The 26,949-nt window shown below is 45.5% G+C and overlaps 1 protein-coding gene across 2 annotated transcripts in view; it reads right to left on the minus strand.

Annotated features, from left to right (window-relative positions):
• Positions 1-26,949, minus strand: part of NRBP1 (nuclear receptor binding protein 1) — a 214,483-nt gene that overhangs the window by 135,696 nt on the left and 51,838 nt on the right. For both annotated transcript variants that reach the window (XM_033937868.1, XM_033937869.1), the window contains exon 7: positions 11,152-11,246. In XM_033937868.1, coding sequence (XP_033793759.1) covers positions 11,152-11,246 — 95 coding nt within the window. The remainder of the gene's footprint in view (positions 1-11,151; positions 11,247-26,949) is intronic.

Below are 26,949 nucleotides of genomic sequence, written 5' to 3' on the forward strand. Positions count from 1 at the left end.
ATAACCAATGGGACGTAGTGCTGCCAGGGTACAAACTCTATAGAAGAGACAGGACCAACAAGAAGGGTGGAGGAATAGCACTATACATAAAAGACACCATTCCCTCGTCCGGAGTGGATATAGAACCAAAGGTGGAAGGACTAGAGTCATTATGGGTCAAATTACCAGGAAAAGGTGGCCTTGACATAAGATTGGGTCTATACTATCGTCCACCTGGACAAACGGAAGCAAACGACAAAGATCTGGCGGCAGAATTGAGGCGGGAAGGCAACAACAGGAATGTGACAGTAATGGGAGATTTCAACTACCCCGGGATAAACTGGAGTATTGGAAACTCAAACTGTGCGAGGGGAACAGAATTCTTAGAGGCTGTGAGGGACTGCTTTATGGATCAGCTTGTCAAGGAACCAACAAGAGGAGATGCCACTCTTGACCTAATCCTCAATGGATTAGGGGGACCTGCAAAAGAAGTGGAAGTAGTAGGGCCACTAGGAAACAGTGATCACAACATGATACACTACAAATTAGGAGTAAGTACAACAAAAGGGAAAAGAACCACAGTGACAACGCTCAACTTCAAGAAAGGGAACTATGATGCTATGAGAGCAATGGTAAGAAAAAAACTTAGAAACAGCTCAAGGAAAACAGAAACTGTAGAGCAAGCCTGGTCTCTATTCAAGGGCACAGTGCAAGAAGCACAACATATGTACATCCCCATATTTAGAAAAGGGTGCAAATAAAACCGAACAAAAGACCCCGCATGGATAAACAATGAGGTGAAGAAAGCGATAGGAGACAAAAAAAAAATCATTCCGGAAATGGAAAAAGGACCAGACTGGGGAAAACTGGGATGAACACAGGAAAGGCCAAAGAGAATGTCACCAAGTGGTTAGGAGAGCGAAAAGAGAATACGAAGAGAGACTGGCCAGGGAGGCAAAAAACTTCAAATCATTCTTCAGATATGTTAAGGGGAAGAAACCGGCGAGGGAGGAAGTAGGACCGTTGGATGATGGAGATAAAAAGGGAGTAATAAAGGAGCAAAAAGAGGTAGCTGACAGGTTAAACAAATTCTTCTCGTCAGTCTTCACAAGCGAGGACACATCCAATGTACCAGAACCCGACGTGATCTTCCATGGTGATCAAGAAGAAAAACTGTCGGCAATAGAGGTGAGCCATGAGGATGTCCTCCAACAGATAGATAGATTGAAAAGCGACAAATCACCAGGCCCAGACGGAATCCACCCTAGGGTACTAAAAGAACTAAGAAATGAGATAGCGGAAATACTCCAACGAGTTTGCAACCTATCCTTGAAAACTGGAGAGATACCGGAGGACTGGAAGTTAGCAAATGTTACACCTATCTTTAAAAAGGGGTCAAGAGGAGACCCGGGAAACTATAGGCCGCTAAGTTTGACATCGGTTCCAGGCAAGATGGTAGAAGCACTGATAAAGGACAGCATCTGTGAGCACATCGAAAAAAATGGGCTGATGAAAGCGAGCCAACATGGCTTCTGCAAGGGAAGATCGTGCCAAACAAACTTACTGCACTTCTTCGAGGGGGTAAACAGCCATTTGGACAAAGGGGAACCTGTAGACATCATCTACCTTGACTTCCAAAAGGCCTTTGACAAGGTACCCCATGAGCGGTTACTTAGGAAGCTGTGGAACCACGGGGTGGAAGGGGACGTACACAGATGGGTCAAACACTGGTTGGCAGGCAGGAGACAGAGGGTTGGAGTGAAGGGTCACTACTCGGGCTGGAGGAAAGTCACGAGTGGAGTTCCGCAGGGGTCTGTACTTGGACCGCTGCTGTTCAATGTATTTATTAATGACCTGGAAACGGGGACGAAATGTGAAGTTATAAAATTTGCGGATGACACTAAACTCTGTAGAAGGGTCAGAACTACGGAAGAGTGTGAGGACCTACAAAGGGACCTAAGCAAACTGGAGGAGTGGGCGAATAAATGGCAGATGAAATTCAATGTAGGGAAATGCAAGGTCATGCATATAGGGAGAAAGAACCCGATGTTCAGCTACCAAATGGGGGGATTAGTATTAGAGGGAAGTAACCTTGAAAGAGATTTGGGTGTACTGGTGGATACAACAATGAAGTCAACGGCGCAATGCGCAGCAGCCGCGAAGAAGGCGAACAGAATGTTGGGTATTATTAAAAATGGTATTACGACCAGAACAAAAGAAGTCATCCTGCCGTTGTATCGGGCAATGGTGCGCCCGCACCTGGAGTACTGTGTTCAGTATTGGTCACCGCACCTTAAGAAGGATATGGCAATACTTGAGAGGGTCCAGAGGAGAGCGACACGAATGATTAAGGGCATGGAAAACCTTTCATACACTGAAAGATTGGAGAAGCTGGAGCTCTTCTCCCTGGAAAAGCGGAGACTCAGAGGAGACATGATAGAGACCTACAAGATCATGAAGGGCATAGAGAAAGTGGAGAGAGACAGATTCTTCAAACTTTCAAAACATAAAAGAACAAGAGGGCATTCGGAAAAATTAGAAGGGGATAGATTCAAAACAAATGCTAGGAAGTCTTTCTTTACTCAGCGGGTGGTGGACACCTGGAATGCGCTTCCAGAGGATGTAATAGGGCAGAGTACGGTACTGGGGTTTAAGAAAGGATTGGACAATTTCCTGTTGGAAAAGGGGATAGAGGGGTATAGATAGAGGATTATTACGCAGGTTCTGGACCTGTTGGGCCGCCGCGTGAGCGGACTGCTGGGCACGATGGACCTCAGGTCTGACCCGGCAGAGGCATTGCTTATGTGCTTATGTGCTTATGTACTTACTAGAGTATTTAATGTGTTAGGTGAAGAATCTTTGCTGCCCCTGACATGGCAAATGGCTGCAGTTACGTTGTTGCCTAAACCAGGCAAAATAAAGCTGCTTGTGGATCGTATCACCCAATCTCACTGTTAAATACAGATTATAAAATTTTCACAAAATTTTTGGCATCAAGATTACAACAAGTGCTGCCAAACTAATCAGGCAGGTTTTATTAATCAGCGTCAGACATTCGATAATGTTAAATCAGCTGTGCATTTGATTTGGCATGCACATTCTTAGCAGATCCCTGCTTTGATGCTTTCCCTAGATACTGAGAAAGCCTTTGATAGTATAAGTTGGAACTTTTTATTTCAGGTGCTTGCCAAAATGGGATTTAGTGGTCAATTTATGAAGTGGATTTGTCTACTATATAGGATTCCCTTATCTCAGCTAACATTCAATGGACATTTGATGGCTCCTATTGCATTGGAAAGAGGGATTCGCTAGGGTTGTGCCCTCTCGCCTTTATTATTTGTATTGACAATGGAGCCATTGGCCTGCCTGATAAGATCTCAAGAGGGGATCTGGGGGATTCAGATTAAGGATCCCTCTTACCAGATTTTACTGTTCTCTTTATCAGTGAATCGGAACAATCCTTGCTTAACTTGATGCAAGTGTTGGAAGCTTGTGGCCAGGCTTTGGGCTTTCAGATAAATATGACTTAAGTCCGAGATTCTAAATACTTCTTTGCCTCCTCAGCAGTGTTACAATCTACTTTTCCTTTTAGTTGGACGTGAAAATCTATTAAATACCTTGGTGTCCAGTTGACCGTAGAGGTTCACGACTTAAGGCCAACTTTCCTGCCCGTCAATGCCACTTGATGCAGGAGGTAGACAGATGGGAGGGATTGACAATAGGATGGTTAGGGTGTATTGCTGCTATTAAAATATTGCCCAGATTATTGTATTTTTTATGGCACTTCAGATTTTGTGATTCCTTTGGGGGGTTTTCATACCCTCAACAGAAAAGTATTTGCCTATATTTGGATGTATAACCCCCCCCCCAGGGTGTATAGGGAAAAGAGGGCAGGGGGAATGAAGGTTCCAAATTTTCGCTTGTACTATCAGGCGGCCCTGCTGTAGAAGGTACCAGCATGGATATGATATGCTGATAAACCCTGGATGCACATTGAATAGGCATCCTTACCTGATATTTTGTTATGGAGACTTGCTGAGCTCAGGGCTCGCTTGTGGGTACAGAACCCTTTTAAGAACATAAGAACTGCCGCTGCTGAGTCAGACCAGTGGTCCATCGTGCCCAGCAGTCCGCTCCCACAGTGGCCCCCAGGTCAAAGACCAGCGCCCTAACCGAGAGCAGCCCTACCTGCATACGTTCTAGTTCCACAGGAACTTGTATAACTTTGTCTTGAATCCCTGGATGGTGTTTTCCCCTATGACAACCTCCGGAAGAGCGTTTCAGTTTTCCACCACTCTCTGGGTGAAAAAGAACTTCCTTATGTTTGTACGGAATCTATCCCCTTTAACTTTAGAGAGTGACCTCTCGTTCTCCCTACCTTGGAGAGGGTGAATAACCTGTCTTTATCTACGAAGTCTATTCCCTTCATTATCTTGAAGGTTTCGATCATGTCCCCTCTCAGTCTCCTCTTTTCAAGGGAGAAGAGGCCCAGTTTCTCTAATCTCTCACTGTATGACAACTCGTCCAGCCCCTTAACCATTTTAGTCGCTCTTCTCTGCACCCTTTCGAGTAGTACTGTGTCCTTCTTCAAGTACGGCGACCAGTGCTGGATGCAGTATTCCAGGTGGGGGTGTACCATGACCCGGTACAGCGTCACAATAACCTTCACCGATCTGTTCATGATCCCCTTCTTAATCATTTCAAGCATTCTGTTTGCCATTTTTGCCGTTGCCGCGCATTGCACGGATGGCTTCATTGACTTGATGACCAGTACTCCCAAGTCTCTTTCCTGGGTTGTCTCTCCGAGTACTGCACCAGACATCCTGTATTCGTGTACAAGATTTTTGTTACCAACATGCATCACCTTACACTTGTCCACGTTAAACTTCATTTGCCATGTCTCAGCCCATTTCTCGAGCGTGTTTGTCCTGTTGCAGGTCTTCGCAGTCCTCCTGCATCTTTACAACACTGAATAACTTCGTATCATCTGCAAATTTAATCACCTCACTTGTCGTTCCAATTTCCAGGTCGTTTATAAATATGTTGAAGAGCACAGGCCCAAGCACCGAACTCTGCGGCACTCCACTGGTGACGCTTTTCCAGTCCGAGTATTGTCCATTTACCCCCACTCTTTGCTTTCTATCTGCCAACCAGTTTTTGATCCATGTGTGTATTTCACCCTCAATCCCATGGCTCGCAATTTTTTGAAGTAGTCGTTCATGCAGCACCTAGTCAAACGCCTTTTGAAAATCCAGATATACAATGTCAACCGGGTCACCTTTGTCTATCTGCCTGTTAACTCCCTCGAAAAAGTGCAGCAAGTTCGTCAAGCAAGATCTTCCTTTGCTGAAGCCGTGCTGGCTGGTTCTCATCAGACTGTGTCCATCAAGGTATCAATGATGCGATACTTTATCAGTGTCTCTACCAATACATAAGCAAATGTTTCCCCGAGTGGGGCTTTTTGCAAAAATGCCCCTTAGTTTGCTGCTGTGCTTTGGTCCTGGAGGGGAAGAATCTATGCGCTATAGTTGGGTATGAGTGGGCTTGCGTACACTGGGACAGGTGTGGACAGCTGAGGGGATGTGTCCTTTGATTATCTGCAGGAGGAATATGGCCTATTAAATGCTGATGCTTTCTCCTACACACAACTGCGGCTGTTCCTACATAGACATGCTTCTGGGATCTTCTCTTGGCAGAAACGGGTTTAGAGTTAACATTAAGGAAAAGGTTGGGGCGGGGAGGAATTTCTTGCTTATACTCAGCCCTTCTCCTTCGTGAAGCCCCAAAAGACCCCTACAGAGCTCAATGGGATATTGAACTGGGGGAGAGGCTTTGGAGATTGATTGGTCCTTTTTGAATAAATCTCTGTTTTCTGTCCCCATCTCTTCTTCCTTGAGAATGGTTACAAAATATACTATTGCTGGTATATAACCCCCCCCCCCCATTATCGATTGGCTCACATCTATGCACACACAGAGCCTTTGCTGGAGGGCATGTGGGCAACAAGGCACCTTTAGGCATTTCTGGTGGGATTGTCCAGCAACAAAGATTTTGGAATATGGTGGGAGAGATTTTAGTGAGCATTACTCAAACACTGTGTCCTATGTTGATGGGAGTGTTGCCTCCTCAATGCAACTATTCCTGGGTATTCAGTTAAGGAACACAAGCTAGCTATTTTTGTATTCACAGTGGCAAGAGTGGCTTTGGCATGGTGTTGGTGATCCTCACGGATTCTGGAGCGTCGCCGTCTCCTTCGGCGTTTGCCCTATTTTTGTGAGGCAAAAAAGTAAGAGGAAAAGAAGGCCACTTTGGTTCTCAAAAGTAGTAGCTGAGAAGGTAAGAAATAAGAGGTTAACTTTCATAAACTACAAAAGATCGCAGAAAGAAGACAGGCAAAAATATCTGGAAAAGTTAAGAGAGGTTGGTCTTGTAGTCAGGAAAGCAAAGATGCAAATAGAAGAAAAAATAGCCGACACGGTAAAATGGGGAGATAAGATCTTTTTTTAGATATATTAGTGATAGGAAGAAGAGCAAAAGTGGCATTGTGAGACTCAAAGGTGAAGGGGAGGAATATGAAGAAGCTGATAAAGAAAAGGCTGAATTACTTAACAAATATTTCTGTTCTGTGTTCATGGCTGAAGCGCCAGGAGCAGGACCACTGAAGACAAACGTGAAAAGGGATTGAGGAGAAATAGACCCTGATCGATTTTCAGAGGGTTGTGTTCATGAGGCGCTAGCTAAAATAAAGGTAGACAAAATGATAGGGCCAGATGGTATACATCCGAGGGTGCTGAAGGAACTTAGGGAAGTTCTGGTAGCTCCGCTGACTGACCTTTTCAATGAGTCTCTAGAGTCAGGAGTGGTACCGGAGAACTGGAAAAGGGTGGGGATGTGGTTCCTCTATACAAAAAAGTGGAAGTAGGGAATTACAGGCCGGTAAGTCTGACTTCTGTGGTAAGCAAATGAATGGAAATGCTTTAAAACAGAGATTGGTCAAGTTTCTGGAATCCTGTGGATTACAGGACTGGAGGCAACATGGATTCACTAGAGGTAGGTCTAGTCAGACAAATCTAATCAATTTCTTTGATTGTGTGACCAGAGAATTGAATAGAAGATGTGCGCTAGATGTGGTGTATTTAGATTTTAGCAAAGCCTTTGACAGTGTTCCACACAGGCATCTAAAATAAACTGAGTGCCCTTGGGATGGGTCAGGAACTGGTTGAGTGGAAGGTGGCAGATCAATGTAGATCACTCTGAGGAAAGGGATGTTACCGGTGGTGTGCCTCAAGGTTCTGTTCTTGGGCCTGTTCTTTTTAACAATTTTATAAATATTTCTGAAAGGTTGTTGGATAAGATTTGCCTCTTTGTGGATGATACCAAAATCTGCACTAGAGTAGACACCCAGGATGGTGTGACTATGAAGAAAGACCTGGCGAAGCTTGAAGAATGGTCTGAAATTTGGCCGCTAAAATTTAATGCTAAAAAATGCAAGGTCATGCATTTGTGCTGCAAAAACTCGAGGGAACGGTACAGTTTTGAGGACGAAGAACTTATGTGCACAACAGGAGAGCAGGACTTGGGTGTGATTTTATGTGATGATCTTAAGGTGGCCAAACAGGTTGAAAAGGTGACAGCGAAAGCTAGAAGGATGCTAGGTTGCATTAGGAGAGGTATGGCCAGTAGGAAAAAGGAGGTATTGATGCCTCTGTATAAGACTCTGGCGAGACCTCATTTAGAATATTACATTACATTACATTAGGGATTTCTATTCCGCCATTACCTTGCAGTTCAAGGCGGATTACAAAAGAATTATCCAAGATGTATTACAACAAGAACTTACAAAAAAAAAAAAATTGGTCATTTTCAAAAAGAGTGAGAAATGGGTAAGGTTATTTGTTTGGGGTAGTTGGCTTTAGTGAGAGGTGGAGTTTGAGACTTGCAGTATTATTTCTTTTTTCAGAGTTTTCTTGAAGAGTATGGTCTTTATTTATTTTCTAAAAGTCTTGTAGTCGAGGGATGCCGTCAGTAGATTGGCGATTTGGTTGTCTATTTGGCTGCTTGAGTGGCCAGGAGGCCATCATATAGTTTTTTCCATTTGACCTCCTTAATTGGGGGGTATGAGAATGGGGTGTGAGTTTTCCTATGTCTGGTTGCGGTGTTGTGGATGAGGCGGTTATTCAGGTAGTTTGGACTGTCTCCGTATAAAGTCTTAAATAGTAGGCAGTAGAATTTAAATTGTATTCTTGCTGGGATCGGAAGCCAGTGCGATTGGAGATATGCTTCATGTTTCTTTAATGAGTAGATGAGTGTTAGTGCTGTGTTTTGGATAGTTTGTAGTTGTTTTGTTATATTTGTAGGGCATAGGAGGTAGAGGATATTACAGTAGTCAAGAAGGCCTAGTATTAAGGACTGAACTATGAGCTGGAATTGAGTTTTCTCGAAGAATTTCCGAACTTGTCTTAAGTTTCTCATGACTAAGAATGACTTTTGTATTGTTTTATTGATTTGCGGTTGCATGGTGCAGCATCTGTCGATAGTTATTCCTAGCAGTTTTAGGGTGGTTTGTATGAGGTAGTTGATTGCGTTGATTTCAATGTTGGTTATGGTTGGTATTTTGTTGTTTTCTAGGAGGATGAATTTCGTTTTATCTGGGTTCAATTTCAGCTTGTGATCTTTCATCCAATTTGCTATTGATTTTAGTGTTTGGTATATTGTGTACAATTCTGGAGGCCGCACCTTCAAAAAGATATAAAAAGGATAAAGTCGGTACAGAGGAAGGCTACTAAAATGGTGTGTGGTCTTTGTGATAAAGCTTATGGGGACAGACTTAAAGATCTGAGTTTGTATACTTTGGAGGAAATGCGGGAGAGGGGAGATATGATAGACACGTTTAAATACGTAAAATAAATACGCACGAGTCGAGTCTCTCATTTGAAAGGAAACTCTGCAATGAGAGGTGATAGACTTCGGAATAATCTGAGGAAATACTTTTTTATAGAAAGGTTGGTAGATGCATGGAACAGTCTCCCGGAAGAGGTGGTGGATAACAGAGACTGTCGGAATTCAAGAGGGCCTGGGATAGGCACTAGGGATCTCTCAGAGAGAAAGAAAGAGAGATAATGGTTACTGTGGATAGACAGTTCTGCACGATTAGACTGGAGAAGATTTCTACAGCTAAGTGGACTGGTTTTTGAACTGTTTTCACAGCTATATGAATTATTTTGATTGAAATATTTGCTGTTTATGTTTATCAGAGTGACTTTATAATGTGATTCCTGTGGATGGCGAGGGGGCATGAGAAAAGACATTGTAATTTTATTATTTTTAATACTGCAAGATTTGAGGGCCATTGATTACATATTCTAATGATCTTAACCACCCCTTTTTTTTACATATGGTTATAAGTAGGGTGGGATTGGGATATATGATATTTGTTTTAACTGGTTTATTATGGATGGGTGGGGAGGAATTCTTTTATGCTTTGATGATTATAAGTAAGAATGTCAAGTGATTTGTAAAATTTATTTTTGATTGAATATTATACACTTGTAAGATATGAAAACAAATAAAGATTAAAAAAAAAAAAAATACTGCAAGCTTATTTTCAAAACAAGTGGAGTTTTTTTCTGACCTATGATTGTTGTGGATCTGTTTGTTTACAGCTGGTAAGGTTATTAGGGGATTGGGAGTGGGACTTGTATACTGCCATTCTGTAGTTTTACAACCACACTCATAGCAGTTTACATACAGGTACTTTAAGCATTTTCCCATTTGTCCTGGTGGGTTCACAATCTATCTAATGTACCTAGGGCAGTGGAAGATTTAATGACTTGCCCAGGGTCATAAGGAGCAGCATGGGGTTTGAACCCACAACCTCAGGGTACTGAGGCTGTAGCCCTAAACACTGCACAAAGGGTCATAGCCTTCTGGGTGGCTGACAGTCTAAAAACCAACTAAGTAATTTACATAGTCAAAAAAAAAAAAAAAGCCCGAAACAAATACAATAATCAAAATAAAATTAACTAAAAAGTTTCAAAAGTCTATCTAATTTTTATTTATTTAGTCTGTTGTGCCCAAAATCTCTAAATATACTGGTTCACTCTTTGGTCATTTCTAAAATCGACTATTGTAATACCCTGTTTAAAGGACTAGCTCAAAAAAAAATTAGACGCTTGCAAATTATTCAGAATGCTTCAATCAAACTTATTGAGAAAGCTAAAAAATTTGATCACGTGACCCCACTACTTGAGAAGGCACATTGGCTTCCAGTTGTTCATCGCATAATGTATAAATTATGTCTGCTTACTTTTAAGTCCTTGACATTTAAAACCGCAGCGTTTATATATAAAGTTTTAATTCCATATGCTTCATCTAGAGTACTAAGGTCAAATGACCAACATTTATTGGTCGTTCCTTCTTTAAAAGTTATTAATAAACAGCGGCAATCTATCTTCTCAGTTACGGCCCCTCAAGCTTGGAATGCCCTTCCAATTTATTTAAGAGAAGAAAGGGTTTTGGAAAAATTTAAGAGTAAACTTAAGGGTTTTCTTTTTAAAGATGCATTCAAGGATTAAATGAATTGCCTATGCCTTTAATTCTTCCATAATATTTTAATGACTTGTCTCTTCCCTTTCCCAATGTGTTTTTTACCTTAATTGTCTCTTTTATAACTAAATTGTATTTCTTCTCTAACTCTCCTTATGTTTGACCTTGTATGTATTTATTGAATTTTAATATGTTTAGTAGTATGAGTTTTTGTTAGTTATGTCTGTTTCCCTCAACTCTGTAACTTAATTGAACATCGCTTAGAATTCTGAATAGGCGATAAATCAAATTTTATAATAAACTTGGAAACTTGGAGGGTTCTCTCCATATCAAACCACCCCTAATTGTATATATATGCATCAGAAAAGAGTACCCTGTTCACACCAAGGTCTTTTGTCCTCTCCTCCAACAGAAGGGGTTACTTTGGGTGTTTTCTGATTTGATATCGTCCCTTAATCCATCAATATTGTTCATCCTTACAAGCAGCCCATAAATGTACATTTGCCCAGAACATAGCACAGCATTAGTACAACACTGGCAATGCCTAGATTTGGGATAACAAATACTTTAATTAGTATTTAAAGGATATTAAGAGCTGATTATGCAACCCTTGTAAGCAACTCCTACCTGATCCAATTTTGATCAGTCCATTGTGCTGGATAAATATGGTGTCACAGGTCAGGTTCCCATGAATGATTGGAGGGTCACAGGTGTGTAGATAGCTGAAACAGATAAGACTTTAGGTAAGGTATTTTAAGTTTGTACTACAAATTGTGTTTTTAGGTTATCCTACATTCTACAAACACAGGGGCTAACAAGATCAATAACAAAACCCTGACCCATTTATGGGCCTCGAGGATTGGTGCTAAGAATGTTTTCAGCCAAATTCACGTTGGTCCCATATATGCATACCCAGTTTTTATGTGAAGTTTAAGGCAGAGCATTTTATAACTCAAAAAGATTTGTATGGCTTTCCTCCACTAACAAGCTGAGTACTGTAGCAGGCTCGAGGCTGAGTGCCTAGTTCAACCCTCAGAAAATTCTTAATGCTATTTAACCATCTCCACATCTCAATACATGGGCAAAAGAATACAAAATAGCAGTTTAGTGCTTAGGATCATCATATAGCCTGAAATTGATTTTCAGCCTAACAGCTACACAACAATGCATACTCCCTCCCCCACCTATCACCCAACACTCGCAATACAGCAGTGTATCTCAAACTGTGTGCCTCCTGAGATTCCAAGTGTTCCGTGGCACACTGAGGAGGAAGCGAGGCGCCTGCCAGCTGACTTCCCTTTATGGTACAGCGCCAGTGCTGCCTGATTCATCGAAGGCCTGCATGTTTCCTCCGTCTCTCTAGCGTCCTCCAGCTTCCACCCCTGGTCTCCCAGTCTTACCTTTAAAGCTAATTACATCAGCCTGCAGAGGATCGCCAGAAGGTAAAATGATTTTATTTTCAATCTAGTGATTGAAATTCGTCAGTTTTGAGAATTTATATCTGCTGTGTATATTTATTTATTTTAAAAATTTCTATACCGTTTAAAACTGTTTGTATATGAAAAATGAATAGAAAAATTGCATTACAATCAGTAAAGGGGATGGGATCTGGGGCAGAGCATGGGTGGGCCTAGAGAGCTCTGTGGTTGGGGTACTCAGTTGATATTTGTTAGGCTTAAGGGATACTTAGCTTGAAGTAGTTGAGAAACACTGCTGTAGGCAATAAGCTGGCGCCAGTGCCTCTCATTCTCTCCGGCCATTTTCCCTGCTGGCACCCCCTACTGGCGTCTCAGGGCCCATCTGGAGGGCCTCTGCACATGCGAGAACGTCAACATGATGATGTCACACATAATCGTGATGTCATCACGGTGACGTCCGCGCACTTCTGGGTGCCTCAAGCCGTGGCCACTATCTTAAGTGTACCCCGGCTCAAGAAAGTTTGAGAGGCACTGCAATACAGTAAAATAATTCCTATCAACCTAGTCTTAAACAGCAGACAGTAAAGTAATAGGAGCATTAGGGAAGGGAAACCATGTACAAACTGAGTACCAAGTTCTTACCAGTTTGTATTAAAGATGTGTTTAAACCTATTGAGACCTAGGCTTAGATTCTTTTAAAAAACGCATTAAAAACAGACGCAGCCGTTCTGGTAGCGAATTTAAAAAAGCAAGTCATTAAAAAAAAAAAAAAGAATCGGCAAGAGGCCAGAGGCTCTCATTTGCCCAGACGCCCCATAGGAGGAGAGGGGCCTTAGACAACTTGGCCTTGCAAGCTCTTTCGAGCAGGAACTGTTTTCTTATTCTTTGTGACTCTGCAGCACAGCATGCATCTGGTAGCACTATAGAAATAATTAATAAAAGTAATAGTAGTAGTAATCAAAATGATAAACTATTTTGACACCTACAAAACTCAATAAGGACCTTGTTTTCCTATATATTATAGGCCACCCTACCTCTTGTCTTATATCTCACCTAAACCCCCTCCTCCATTGAAATGCTTTGATGTTTCATCTATATATATATAAAATCGGAGGTGTGTATGTGTGTATGTGCCGCGATCACGCAAAAACGGCTTGACCGATTTGAACGAAACTTGGTATGCAGATCCCTCACTACCTGGGATGATATGTTCTGGGGGGCTCGCAGCCCACCTGCACACGTGGGCGGAGCTACAAACAGAAAATCAGATTTCACCCATTCATGTCAATGGAAAAAATGTAAAAAGCTGCCAACGCAAAAATGGCTTGCCCGATTTGAACGAAACTTGCTATGCTGATCCCTCACTACCTGGGGTGATATGTTCTGTGGGTCTCGCGGCCCACCTGCACACGTGGGCGGAGCTACAAACAGAAAATCTGATTTCACCCATTCAAGTCAATGGTAAAAATGTAAAAAGCTGTGGGACCGATTTGAACGAAACTTGATATGCAGATCCCTCACTACCTGGGGTGATATGTTCTGGGGGTCTCGCGGCCCACCTGCACACGTGGGCGGAGCTACAAACAGAAAATCAGATTTCACCCATTCAAATCAATGGAAAAAATGTAAAAAGCTGTGGGACCGATTTGAACGAAACTTGGTATGCAGATCCCTCACTACCTGGGGTGATATGTTCTGGAGGTCTCGCGGCCCACCTGCACACATGGGCGGAGCTACAAACAGAAAATCTGATTTCACCCATTCAAGTCAATGGGAAAAATGTAAAAAGCTGTGGGACCGATTTGAACGAAACTTGATATGCAGATCCCTCACTACCTGGGGTGATATGTTCTGGGGGTCTCGCGGCCCACCTGCACACGTGGGCGGAGCTACAAACAGAACATCAGATTTCACCCAATTCATGTCAATGGAAAAAATGTAAAGAGCTGCCATTCTCACAGTAATTCAAAAACGGCTTGACCGATTTGACCGAAACTTAGTATGCAGATCCCTCACTACCTGGGGTGATATGTTCTGGGGGTCTCGCGGCCCACCTGCACACGTGGGCGGAGCTACAAACAGAAAATCAGATTTCACCCATTCATGTCAATGGAAAAAATGTAAACAGCTGCCATTCTCACAGTAAATCTAAATCGGCTTGACCGATTTGAACGAAACTTGGTATGCAGATCCCTCACTAACTGGGGTGATATGTTCTGGGGGTCTCTTCACCCAAGAATTTATATGTTCTTGCTCCTGGAGGTGAAACTAAAAATGTTGTTTATAATCAAGTTTTGTGTTAGTTGTATTGTACTCATTTTGTCAAATATTTCACATTATAATTTGAATATTGTATTTTTTATAAAGCTGTAAAAAAATAATTTCATTCACCACTATAAAGTATCTTTATTTGAATCCATTTACAGTGTTATTGCTAAAATTAAATACCCGTGCAACGCCGGGACATCAGCTAGTTTACTTATAAAAGTGACAGTTGTCAACATTTACTTATTTCTAAACTGAGGAAGAGTCACCTTCGAAAGCTAAACAATGCACTAAATTTCTCCAATAAAAAAGGCATTGCTTTTATTCATTTTGCTTTATTTCTTTTAATTCTATATTTAGCTAACTTTAGAAATTGGTTTATCAAGTTTTAATATCAAAAAGGGTGCCAGAAATGTGCAACCCTACCAGTACATCAAGGAATGGGATAAAGCACAGTTACTTACTGTAACAAGTGTTATCCAGGGACAGCAAGCAGATATTCTTACGTATGGGTGATGTCACCAACATAACCCCAGTATGGACCACTTTAAAAGTGCATCATCACTTTAAGTCTTTAGAAAGTTACCGCGCATGCTCAAGTGCCTTCCCGCCCGAAGGAGGGTGCATGGTCCCTCAGTTAAGATAAGCCAGCTAAGAAGCCAACCCGGGGAGGTGGGAGGGTTGTGAGAATATCTGCCTGCTGTCCCTGGATAACACCTGTTACAGTAAGTAACTGTGCTTTATCCCAGGAAAAGCAGGCAGCATATTCTCACGTATGGGTGACCTCCAAGCTAACAGAAATGGGATGGTGGGAGTGTTAGCCTTTAGAAAAATAAATTTTGTAATACAAATTGGCCAAAGTACCCATCCCGTCTGGAGAAAGACCCCAGACAGTAGTGAGAAGTGAACGTATGAACTAAGGACTAGGTGGCAGCTTTACATATTTCCTCAATGGGAGTAGATCTGAGGAAAGCAACAGAAGCTGCCACAGCTCTAATTTTCTGGGCTGTGAAATGACTCTCCAGTGCCAGTCCAATCTGAGCATAACAGAACGAGATGCATGCAGATAGCCAGTTGGAAATCGTTCTCTTAGAAACAGGATGCCCCAACTTGTTTGGGTCAAGAGATGAACAGTTGGGGAGATGTTCGATGTGGCGTTGTCCGATCAATGTAATACACTAAAACCCGTTTACAGTGCAAAACGGTTTCTCCAGCATGAGAATGAGGTTTAGGAAAAAAACACTGGCAGAACAATTGACTGATTAAGATGAAATTCAGTGAAAACTTTAGGAAGAAACTTTGGATGAATACGCAGAACCACCTTGGCATGAAAAACTGTAAATGGTAAGATCTGCTACCAAGACTTGCTACTCACTGACCCTCCTGGCAGAGCTGATAGCAATAAGGAAGACAACTTTCCAGGTAAGAAACTTGAGATGAACTGTGGCCATTGGTTCAAATAGTGGCTTCATCAAACTGGAAAAAAACACATTAAGATCCCAGACAACAGGTGGAGGCTTTGCAGGTGGATTAACATTGAAAAGCCCCTTCATGAATCTGGAGACTAAAGGATGAGCCGTATAGCACAGTTACTTACCGTAACAGGCGTTATCCAGGGATAGCAGGCAGCTATTTTCAACATGTGGGTGATGTCATCCACGGAGCCCAGGTGCAGACAGCTTCGCAAGCAGACTTGCTTGAAGAACTTTAGAAAGTTTGCGACTGCCGCACCGCGCATGCGCGAATGCTTTCCCGCCCGACGCAGGGTGCGTGTCTCCTCAGTTCAGATAGTTAGCAGAGAAGCCAACCAGGGGAGGTGGGTGGATTGTGAGAATAGCTGTCTGCTGTCCCTGGATAGCACCTGTTATGGTAAGTAACTGTGCTTTATCCCATGACAAGCAGGCAGCCTATTCTCAACATGTGGGTGACCTCCAAGCTAACCAGAATGGGATGGTGGGAGTGTTGGCAATTCAGGAGAATAAATTTTGTAACACTGCCTGGCCGAAATGACCATCCCATCTAGAAAAAGTATCCAGACAATAATGGGAGGTGAAGGTATGAACCAAGAACCAAGTGGCAGCTTTACAGATTTCCTCAATAGGAGTAATCTAAGGAAAGGTACTGATGCCACCGTGACTCGACTCTGTAGATGCAATCCAGCCTGAGCATAGCAGAAAGAGTTGCAAGAAGCTAACCAGTTGGAGATGGTGTGCTTGGAAATCGTATGTCCTAAGAGACAAAAAGTTGAGGGGCAGATCTGTGTGGCTTAGTCCTTTGCAAGTAAAAAGCCAAAGCACGCTTATACTCCAGAATAGGAAGAGCAGTTTCTCCAGGATGAGAATGAGGCTTTGGAAAAAACACTGGAAGTATAATGGATTGATTGAGATGAAATTCTGAAACCACTTTAGGTAAGAATTTAGGATGAGTACGGAGGATCACCTTGTCATGAGGGAATACTGTGAAAGGTGGGTATGCAACTAAAGATTGTAGCTCACTGCCTCTTAGAGCAGACGTGAGAGCAATGAGAAAAATCACTTTCCAAGTGAGATATTTGAGATGAGCCATAGCCATTGGTTCAAAAGGAGGCTTCATCAATTGAGCAAGAACATTGAGATCCCAAACCACTGGAGGAGGTTTGAGAGGTGTTTGGCATTGAAAATACCTTTCATAAATCTGGAAACCATAGGATGAGCAGAAAGGGGTTACTCTTCGATAGGCTGATGAAAAGCAGCAATTGCACTGAGATGGACTCTAATGGATGTGGATTTGAGGCCTGATGAGACAAATGGAACAGGTAATCCAAAACTGAAGACAAGGAGGTAGATTGAGGCTCCTTGTGATGAATGGTGCACCAAGCAGAAAATCTAGTCCATTTACGATTGTAGCATTAAGAACATAAGAACATAAGCAGTGCTTCTGCCGGGTCAGACCACAGGTCCATCCTGCCCAGCAGTCCGCTCCCGCGTCGGCCCAAACAGGTCACGACCTGTCTGTATCACCAGAAGGGGCTCCCTTGCCACCTTGGTTTCTCATTTAAGTCCTGTCTTCCTATCGAAGTCCTAACCCTCCGGTCCTGCACATGCACGACCTGGTTTGGTTTCTATACTCATTACCTGGTTAGCTTTCTATACTTGTGTTACATCCCAGCTCCTCCCTCAGTATCCCATGATCCCTTTATCCTTCATGAATCCGTCCAATCCCTGTTTGAATCCCTGTACCGTAATCTGCCTGATCACTTCCTCCGGTAGCGCATTCCAAGTGTCCACGACCCTTTGGGTGAAAAAAAACTTCCTTGCGTTTGTTTTGAACCTATCTCCCTTCAGTTTCTCCGAATGCCCCCTCGTACCTGTTGTCCCCTTCAGTCTGAAGAATCTGTCCCTATCCACCCTCTCTATGCCCCTCATGATCTTGAAGGTCTCTATCATATCTCCCCTGAGCCTCCTCTTTTCCAGAGAGAAGAGCCCCAGCCTATCCAACCTCTCGGCGTATGGGCAGTGTTCCAGCCCCTTTACCATTTTCGTTGCTCTCCTTTGGACTCTCTCAAGTACCGCCATGTCCTTCTTGAGGTGCGGCGACCAATACTGAACGCAGTATTCCAGATGTGGATGCACCATCGCTCGATACAATGGCATGATGACTTCCCGTCATGCCATTGTCCTAGAAGACTCTAAAATGTCCTGTACAGATTGAGAAAACTGTAGAGTGGCAGTTAAGTTGAGAGGTACCAAGCTGTCAGGTGTAGAAACTGTAGGTTGGGATGAAGTAGAGATCCCGTGTAAGCACAGAGGGAAAAACTGGTAGAAGTAGTGGCTCCCCACTGCTGAGTTGAAGTAGAAGGGAAAACCAAGGTTGTCTGGGCCACTGAGGAGCTATCAGAATCATGGTGGCATGATCCTGTTTGAGTTTGACAAGTGTTTTGAGTATGAGAGGGAATGGAGGGAACGCATATAGAAACCGATTTGTACATTCCAGTAGAAAAGCAATTGCCTCCAGTCGGTGTGGGGAGTATATCCTGGAGCAGATCTGAGACAGTTTGTTGTTGTGGGGAGACGTGAAGAGATCCGAGGAGTTCCCCACTGAGAAAAAAATGTGATGAAGAGGCGAGGAATTGAGTGTCCATTCGTGAGGTTGTAGATGACAACAATTTGTTCAGGCAGTTTTTCTCTCCTTGAATGTAGACAGCTTTCAGGAAGGTGTTGTGAAGGATTGCCTAATTCCAAACATTCAGAGCTTCCTGGCAAAGAGGGAGAGATCATGTTCGTCCCTACTTGTTGACATAGTACATGGCGACTTGATTGTCTGTCCGAATGAGGACTACCTAGTTGCGAAGATGCTGAAAAGCTTTGAGAGCATTGAAGATCACTTTGAGTTCCAACAGATTGATGTGACGCTGATGGTTCGTGCTGGACCAATGGTCTTGAGTACGGAGACCATCGAGATGAGCCCCCCAAGCGTAGGTCAAAGAATCTGTCGTGAGGACCTTTTGATGAGGGGGTATTTGAAACAGTAAACCTCCGGAGTGACTGGAAGAGAGCATCCACCAGTGGAGAGACTGTCTCAACAAAAGAGTCACTTTGATGTGTTGAGAGAGTGGGTCGAAAGCCTGCACCCACCTGAGATGCCAGGGTCCACTGAGGGTTCTGAGGTGAAGTCTGGTAAAAGGAGTCACATGAATGGTAGACGCCATGTGACCTAGAAGAACCATCATATGTCTTGCTGAAATCGAAGAGAGGGAAGACACTCTGTAAGAGCTGAAGAAGAGCATTCTGATGTTGACTAGGAAGGAATGCTCCGAGTTGTACAGTGTCCAAAAAAGCTCTGATGAACTGTAGTGTTTGAGAGGGCTGTAGCTGGGATTTGGGAAAGTTGATTTCGAACCCCAAACTTTTGGGTCGTTACAATAACCCCTTGAGATGTTGAATCTTTGATGAGCCAGTCGTCCAGGTATGGGAACACCTGTAGACCATGGTTCCGCAGAACTGCTGCTACTACAACTAGGCACTTGGTGAAGACCCTTGGAGATGATGTCAGGCCGAAGGCACTCTGTATTGGAAATGCAGATTTCCAACCCAAAATCTGAGGAACTGTCGAGAGGCTGGATGAATGGGAATGCGAGTGTAAGTCTCTGAGATCTAGAGAACATAACCAATCGTTCTGATCTAGAAGGAGATATAAAGATGCCAGAGACAACATTCAGAATTTTTCTTTGACTAAAAATTTGTTGAGCGCTCTGAGATCCAAGATAGGGCTCAGATCGCCTGTCTTCTTCGGAACTAGGAAGTTAATGGGAGTAACACCCCCCTGCTCTGCTGTTCCAAGGGAACTTCCTCGATGGCACGGAGACGAAGCAGAGCTTGAGCTTTCTGAAGAAGGGTGATCTGCGATGAATTGGAAGGATACTCTTTTGGAGGAAGATCTGGTGAATCTAGAGGAAACGAAGAGAGTATCCTTCCTTGAGCATAGATAGCACCCAGAGATCCGATGTAATCATCTCCCAGTGGTGGTAAAAATGATGGAGATGACCTCCAATGGGAAGGGGAGAGGACAGAGGCAGAACAATTGAGGTTATGCTCTGTATTAGATGGTCAAAAAGGTTGAGAGGCCTTAGGCGCAGCAGGAGTCTGAGGTTTTTGCTGCCTTTGCTGCTGCTATTGTGGTTGTTTCTTAGGAGGCGCTCGAGTATAAGGAGCTGCTCTCTGTGGAAAACGCCTCTGGTAAGATGGAAGAGGCCTGAAGCCTTTAGAGGTAGAAGGCTTAGGCTTAGGCTTAGGTCGAAAGATGGAAGCAAACGATTTCTCATGTTCAGACAATCGTTTAGTAGCTGCCTCGAAGGAGTCAAACAATTCATTGCCCTGGCAAAGGATGTTGGCCAGACGATCTTGAAGATTGCGGTCCATGTCTACAGTGTGGAGCCAGGCAAGCTGGCGCATTGCCATTGAGAAGTCAGTGACTCTTGATGAAAGTTCAAATGCATCATAGGAAGATTGAAGGAGATGCATGCGGAGTTGAGCCAGAGTGGAAGTCACATGCTGAAACTCTGGAGGACGACGCTGAGGAATATATTTGCAAAATTCAGGCAGGATGTCAACCAAATGCTTGAAATAAGAAAGAAAATAAAATTGTAATTCAAAACTCTAGTTGTCATAAGAGAATTTTGATACAAACGATGACCAAACTTGTCCATGGTCCTGCCCTCTCTTCCAGGAGAGACAGTAACAAACTTTGGCAGGATTGGTCCTTTTCAGAGAAGACTCCATGAGAAGGGACTAATGGGATAACAGATTTCTCGAAGCCCTTGCAGTGGACCATCCTGTAACAAGATTCCAGCTTTCCTGGTACAGCATGAATGAAATAAGGTGTTTCAAGATTCTGCTTGAAAGTCTGAGAAAGAAGTCTGTTGATGGGCAATTTAAGAGACTGCGCAGGACAAGGAGACATACCCATTTCTTCTAAATACTTTGTAGACTATTTGTAATCAGAGTCCAAAGTAATATTGAGTTCCTTACTCATTTGACGTAGGAAAGAAGAAAAAGATATCTGCTCCAAGGAAGGTTGACCAAGGGAAAGGTGACCTCGAGGCACCTCGCAAGGCAGAGAACGAAAGTGAAGCTTCTCTGGAGTACTGATACCTGAGGTCTGAATATGCAGATATAGATGACTCACTGAGAGAATGGATAGAATCCCTCGCAGGAGAAACAACATAGGTGTAAAGCTCTGGAGGTGGCGTCCTCAACTTCGGAGTTGGAGGCCTCAAAGAGTATCGAAACCTGGAGAAACGAGGCCTGCCTTAAGAAGAGGACCTGTGTCTCGATGGATGCCTCAACTGATGTGGAGAACTGTGCCTCGAACCAGGCAGTCCCGCTGAGAGGAACGTCGAGGAGTCTTCGCCCTATGCCTCGGAAAGGGCAACGCCTTATGCGAGGAAAGAGGGCTGGAGATTGAGATCGAGACACCAAAAAGGACTGTGCTCCTTGTGTCGAGGTATCTCAAGCCATTGACAAGGATCCGGCTCCTTGAGTAGCGTGCTTATACTCCAGACGAGACACTCGCAATGACTCAACTCCTTGCATAGTGTGTAGAATCCTCTTGAGGCACTCCCAAGGACTCGACTCCTTGTATAGAGTGGGTAGATTCAGCTCGAGGCACTGCCAAGGACTCAACTCCTTGTGATACTGCTAAATGCTCAGACTGGACTGCAGGAAGTAGAGTCGAGGTAGAAGTATGTTTGGCAAGCATATTACCAAACTGCCAATCCATAATGGTGTGGATCATAGCCTCCATATGTGACACCAAGACTTGAGGATCTGGTACATTTGGTGTGGCTATAGTCTCCAAGGAAGAGGAGGAAGAACGACTTTTCAACTTTGAGACATGCTTCTTGGGCAGCTTGATAACCACTGCTGGTACCTAACCTGAGGGAGGCAGCGAGGAAAGCGGCTCCTCAGAAGACTTAGCAGATTTGCCCGAGAACCAGGACCCACCAAACAAGGAGGGTTTGATTAAGATCGAGGTTGAGGCAGAAGGCAGAACCGCTGTGAGAAGCTTGACGGGATTCGAGATAGAGACCAGGATAAGTGGATCCACACTGCCAAAGAGTTTCTCCACCTGAACTCGATGATGTTTGATGGCTCGAGGTTGAAGGATAGCACAGCGGGCATATGACTCCGGATGATGGTCAGGTCCCACTGAACACACCACCTATGTGGGTCAGTGAGGGAGATCGTGCACTGGCAATGGCTATACTTCTTGAAGCCTGTGACCGGCCGGGACATAATGGAAAAAAAGCCTCAGCGAGATCGAAGCCTGCAGGCTGAGGCCGCGAGGCAGGCCCCTCCATGACACAAAGGAAAAATAAAATTTAAGTTTGTTTTTTTTAAATGAAAACGCGCAAAGAAACACAGCAACCCTGAAAAAAAATAAAATACGAACCGTGGTGAGAGAAGGCACAAAGTAGAACTGAGTCTAGCACAGAGCATTGAAAGAGGACTGTCTCGGCTCCGTGGAAAACTGAGAACTGAGGAGATGCATGCTCTGCGGCGGGCGGGAAGGCACTCGTGCATGCGCGGTGCAATAGTCGCAAACTTTCTAAAGTTCTTCAAGCAAGTCTGCTTGCGAAGCTGTCCGCATCTGGGCTCCGTGGATGACGTCACCCACATGTTGCGAATAGGCTGCCTGCTTGTCCTGGGATAAGAGGTTTTCCCTTGACTGGCATTTGAAAAGCTGTAATAACGCTGAGATGGACTCTGACAGATGTAGATTTGAGGCCAAAATCAGATAGATAAAACAGATAATCCAATACCAAATCCACTGATAAGGAAGTTGGATTGTGATGATAAAGCACAGTTACTTACCGTAACAGGTGTTATCCAGGGACAGCAGGCAGATATTCTCACATGTGGGTGACGTCATCTACGGAGCCCCAGCGCGGACAGCTTTTCAAGCAAACTTGATTGAAGTTTCAAGTTTGCACACTGCACCACGCATGTGCATGCCTTCTCGCCCACTAGAGGGCGCATCCCACCTCGTGGTCCTCAGTTCCATAACTAGCAAAGAAGCCATCCCCGGGGAGGCGGGCGGGTTGTGAGAATATCTGCCTGCTGTCCCTGGATAACACCTGTTACGGTAAGTAACTGTGCTTTATCCCAGGACAAGCAGGCAGCATATTCTCACATGTGGGTGACCTCCAAGCCAACCAAAAAAGGGCAGGTGGGAGGATGGCAATTTAGGAAAACAGATTACGTAACACCGACTGGCCAAACTGGCCGTCGCTTCTGGACAAAGTGTCCAGACAGTAGTGGGAGGTGAACGTATGAACCGAAGACCAAGTGGCAGCCTTGCATATGTCCTCCACAGGTGTAGAACGGAGGAAAGCCACAGAGGCTGCCATCGCTCTGACTTTATGCCCCGTGACTCAACCCGGGGGCGGAAGACCAGCCTGAGCATAGCAAAACGAAATACAAGCAGCCAACCAGTTGGACAAGGTGCGCTTGGAAACAGGATGTCCTAAGCGATTAGGATCAAAGGACAAAAACAATTGAGGAACCTTCCTATGAGACCTGGTACGTTGGAGGTAAAATGCTAACGCCCTCTTACAGTCAAGCGTGTGAAGCGCCGTCTCGCCAGGATGGGAGTGGGGCTTCGGGAAGAACACAGGAAGGACAATGGACTGATTGAGGTGAAAATCAGACACAACCTTTGGTAAAAATATCGGATGGGTGCGGAGAACCACCTTATCATGATGAAACACAGTAAAAGGGGGGTCCGCAACCAAAGCTTGCAACTCACCAATCCGTCGTGCAGATGTGAGGGCAATCAGAAAAATTACCTTCCAAGTCAGAAATTTCAAATGAGATTTGTCGATTGGCTCAAAGGGAGGTTTCATTAGTTGAGCCAAAACCACATTCAGATCCCACACGACGGGAGGAGGTTTCAGAGGGGGACAAACCTTGATTAGCCCTTTCATGAAGCGTGTCACCAAAGGATGGAGCGAAAGAGAACGTCCATCCTGGTGACGATGGAAGGCCGAAATGGCACTGAGATGAACACGCACAGATGACGTTTTCAGACCAGAATTAGACAGGTGCAACAAGTAATCCAGAACCGAAGACACCGGGACCGAATCAGGATCCAGGTGATAAGAGGAACACCAGGAGGAAAACCTGGTCCATTTCTGAGAATAACAAAGCCTGGTCGAAATCTTGCGGGAGGCTTCCAACACTTCCCTCACGGATTGAGAAACCCGGGGCGAAGTCAAGGGGCAAGGAACCAAGCGGTCAGGTGTAACGACCGAAGATTGGGGTGCAACATCGAACCCTGACTCTGAGACAGCAGAGAAGGAAACACAGGTAGAAGTAGAGGCTCCTTGGTACTGAGCTGAAGCAGCAGGGAGAACCAATGCTGACGCGGCCACCGAGGCGCAATGAGAATCATAGTGGCCGTGGATGATTTGAGACGCACCAACGTTCTCATGATCAGAGGAAAGGGAGGGAACGCATACAGGAACCTCCCTCCCCAGTCTAGAAGAAAGGCATCTGCCTCTAGACGGTCCAGGGAGTACATCCGAGAACAATACAGGGGCAGTTTGCGAGTTTCCGGAGAGGCAAACAGATCCACCTGCGGGGTCCCCCAGCGGTCGAAGACTTCGCGCAGGACTCTGGAGTTGAGCGACCACTCGTGCGGCTGAAGAAGCCGACTGAGCTTGTCTGCTAAGCAGTTCTGTTCTCCCTGGATATAGACCGCCTGTAGGAAGATGTTCCGGGAGATCGCCCACTCCCAAAGGCGAAGTGCCTCCCTGCAGAGGGGCCAAGAGCCCGTCCCACCTTGCTTGTTCACATAGTATATCGCCACTTGGTTGTCCGTGCGTACGAGGACTACCTGATCTTGGAGTAGGTGGTCGAACGCTCGAACCGCCAGAAAGATGGCACGAAGTTCCAGCACGTTGATGTGACAGCGACAGTCTTCAGTCGACCACAGACCCTGTGTCCGTAGACCGTCGAGGTGGGCCCCCCACGCGTACTCCGAGGAGTCCGTGGTCAGAACCTTGCGATATGGAGGGACGAGAAATAGCAAACCCCCGGAAAGATTGGAAGAGTCGATCCACCAACGGAGCGATCGTCTGAAAGAAGGAGTCACCGTAATGAGACGAGACACCGGATCGCAATCCTGGCGCCACTGGGAGGCCAGGGTCCACTGAGGAATTCTCAGGTGTAGCCTGGCGAACGGAGTGACGTGGACCGTCGATGCCATGTGGCCCAGAAGCATCATCATGCGCTGGGCCGACACCACAGGCAGTTGAGAAACCAGACGGCCCAGCCGAACCAAGGCTTCCAACCGAGGAGGCGGGAGGTACGAACGTAGGCGCACAGTGTCCAGCACTGCGCCTATAAACTGAAGTGACTGGGCAGGGGATAACTGCGACTTGGGAAAATTTACTTCGAACCCCAGTCGTTGAAGGAAGATGATAGACTGTCGGGTCGCTGAGATAACCCCCTCCCTGGTCGGGGCTTTGATCAGCCAATCGTCCAGGTACGGGAAAACATGAAGCCCACGAGATCTCAGGGCTGCCGCGACCACTACCATACACTTCGTGAAGACTCGAGGGGACGAGGCCAGGCCGAAGGGAAGGACCCTGTACTGAAGGTGCAGTCCTCCCACCTGGAACCGTAAAAATTTTCGGAAAGCGGGATGCACCGGAACATGGGTGTATGCTTCCTTCAGGTCGAGGGAGCACATCCAGTCCCCTTCCTCTAAGAGAGGATATAAAACCGGGAGAGACAGCATCCGGAACTTCTCCCTGACCAGGAATTTGTTGAGCTTCCTGAGGTCCAGTATGGGGCGTAAGTCCCCGGTCTTTTTTGGGACCAAAAAGTAACGGGAGTAAAAGCCCGTCCCCAGCTGGTCGTGGGGTACCGGTTCCACCGCCCGAAGCTTCAACAGGGCCCTGGCTTCGGCCAGAAGGATAGGAAGTTGGGCCCGATTGTAAGGGGAAGCCCCCGGAGGTTGATCCGGCGGCGCTGACAAAAAATTGAGAGAGTAGCCCTCGGAGACGGTCCGGAGCACCCAAGCGTCGGATGTTATCTCGGTCCAAGCCGCATAGAAGGACCGGAGACGCCCCCCTATGGGAAGGGGTTCCTGTGAGATCACGGAGGGGAACCTGCCCCATCCGCTCAGCCCGTCAAAAGGAGGGCGCGGGTTTGGAAGGACCCTGCGCCGGGGCTTGCGCCTGTCCCCCTCTGCCTCGCTGAGATGGGCGTCTAGGCAGCGGCCTAGAAAAAGCCGGGGTTGACTTTTGGGGATATCGCCTCGGAGGAGGACGGAAGGGTTTCTGCGGCGGGGGCCTAGGCTTGGGACGGACCAAGGAGGCCAACGAGCGCTCCTGTTCCGACAACCGTTTAGTCGCCGCCTCTAAAGACTCATCAAACAACTCGGACCCCACACAAGGTAAGTCTGCAAGACGTTCCTGCAGGTTTGGGTCCATATCGAGGGTGCGAAGCCAGGCCAGACGGCGCATGGCCACTGCGAAGGCCGACACCCTCGAAACCAGCTCAAATGTATCGTACACAGCATGGAAAAGGTACAAACGCAATTGAGACAGGTTGGACATAAATTTGTCAAATCCAGCCCTTTGGGAGTCCGGTAAGGAGTCACGATATTGAGGGAGGTCCTTCACCATGCCACGCAGATATGAGGAGAAGGTGAAGGCATAATTTAGTACCCTGGTGGCCATCAGGGAATTAGAGTAGAGGCGACGGCCAAACTTGTCCAGGGTCCGACCCTCCCTGCCGGGTGGAACCGCCGCAGAAACCCGGGAGGGTTGTGTCTTTTTCAGGGCAGACTCTACCAGTAAGGACTGGTGGGAGAGTTGCGCCTTCTCAAACCCCTTGGTAGGCACCGTCCTATATTTCGACTCCATCTTGGACGGGACAGACGTGACTGTAAGAGGGTTAGCCAGATTTTTCAGCCAGGTCTGTAGGAGGATCTTATTTAAGGGGAGCCGAGGGGCCTCCCTAGGTGGAGTGGGGAGGTCCTGCTCCTCCAGGAATTCCTGCGTATACTGGGAACCCGCCATGAGGTCCAACCCCAGGGCTCGGGCCATGTCCTGCACAAAGGTGGAAAAAGAGGATGGCCTGGTGGGCGGGGAAGGGGTTCTCGACCTCACCGCCGAAGAAAGGGGAGAAGCCTCGTGAGAATAATGGGTTCTCTGCCGGACCCCGAGCCCCACGAAGTCAGCTCCAAAGGCCTC

This window comes from Geotrypetes seraphini, chromosome 3 (genome assembly GCF_902459505.1).
Source record: "Geotrypetes seraphini chromosome 3, aGeoSer1.1, whole genome shotgun sequence".
Lineage (NCBI taxonomy): Eukaryota > Metazoa > Chordata > Amphibia > Gymnophiona > Dermophiidae > Geotrypetes > Geotrypetes seraphini.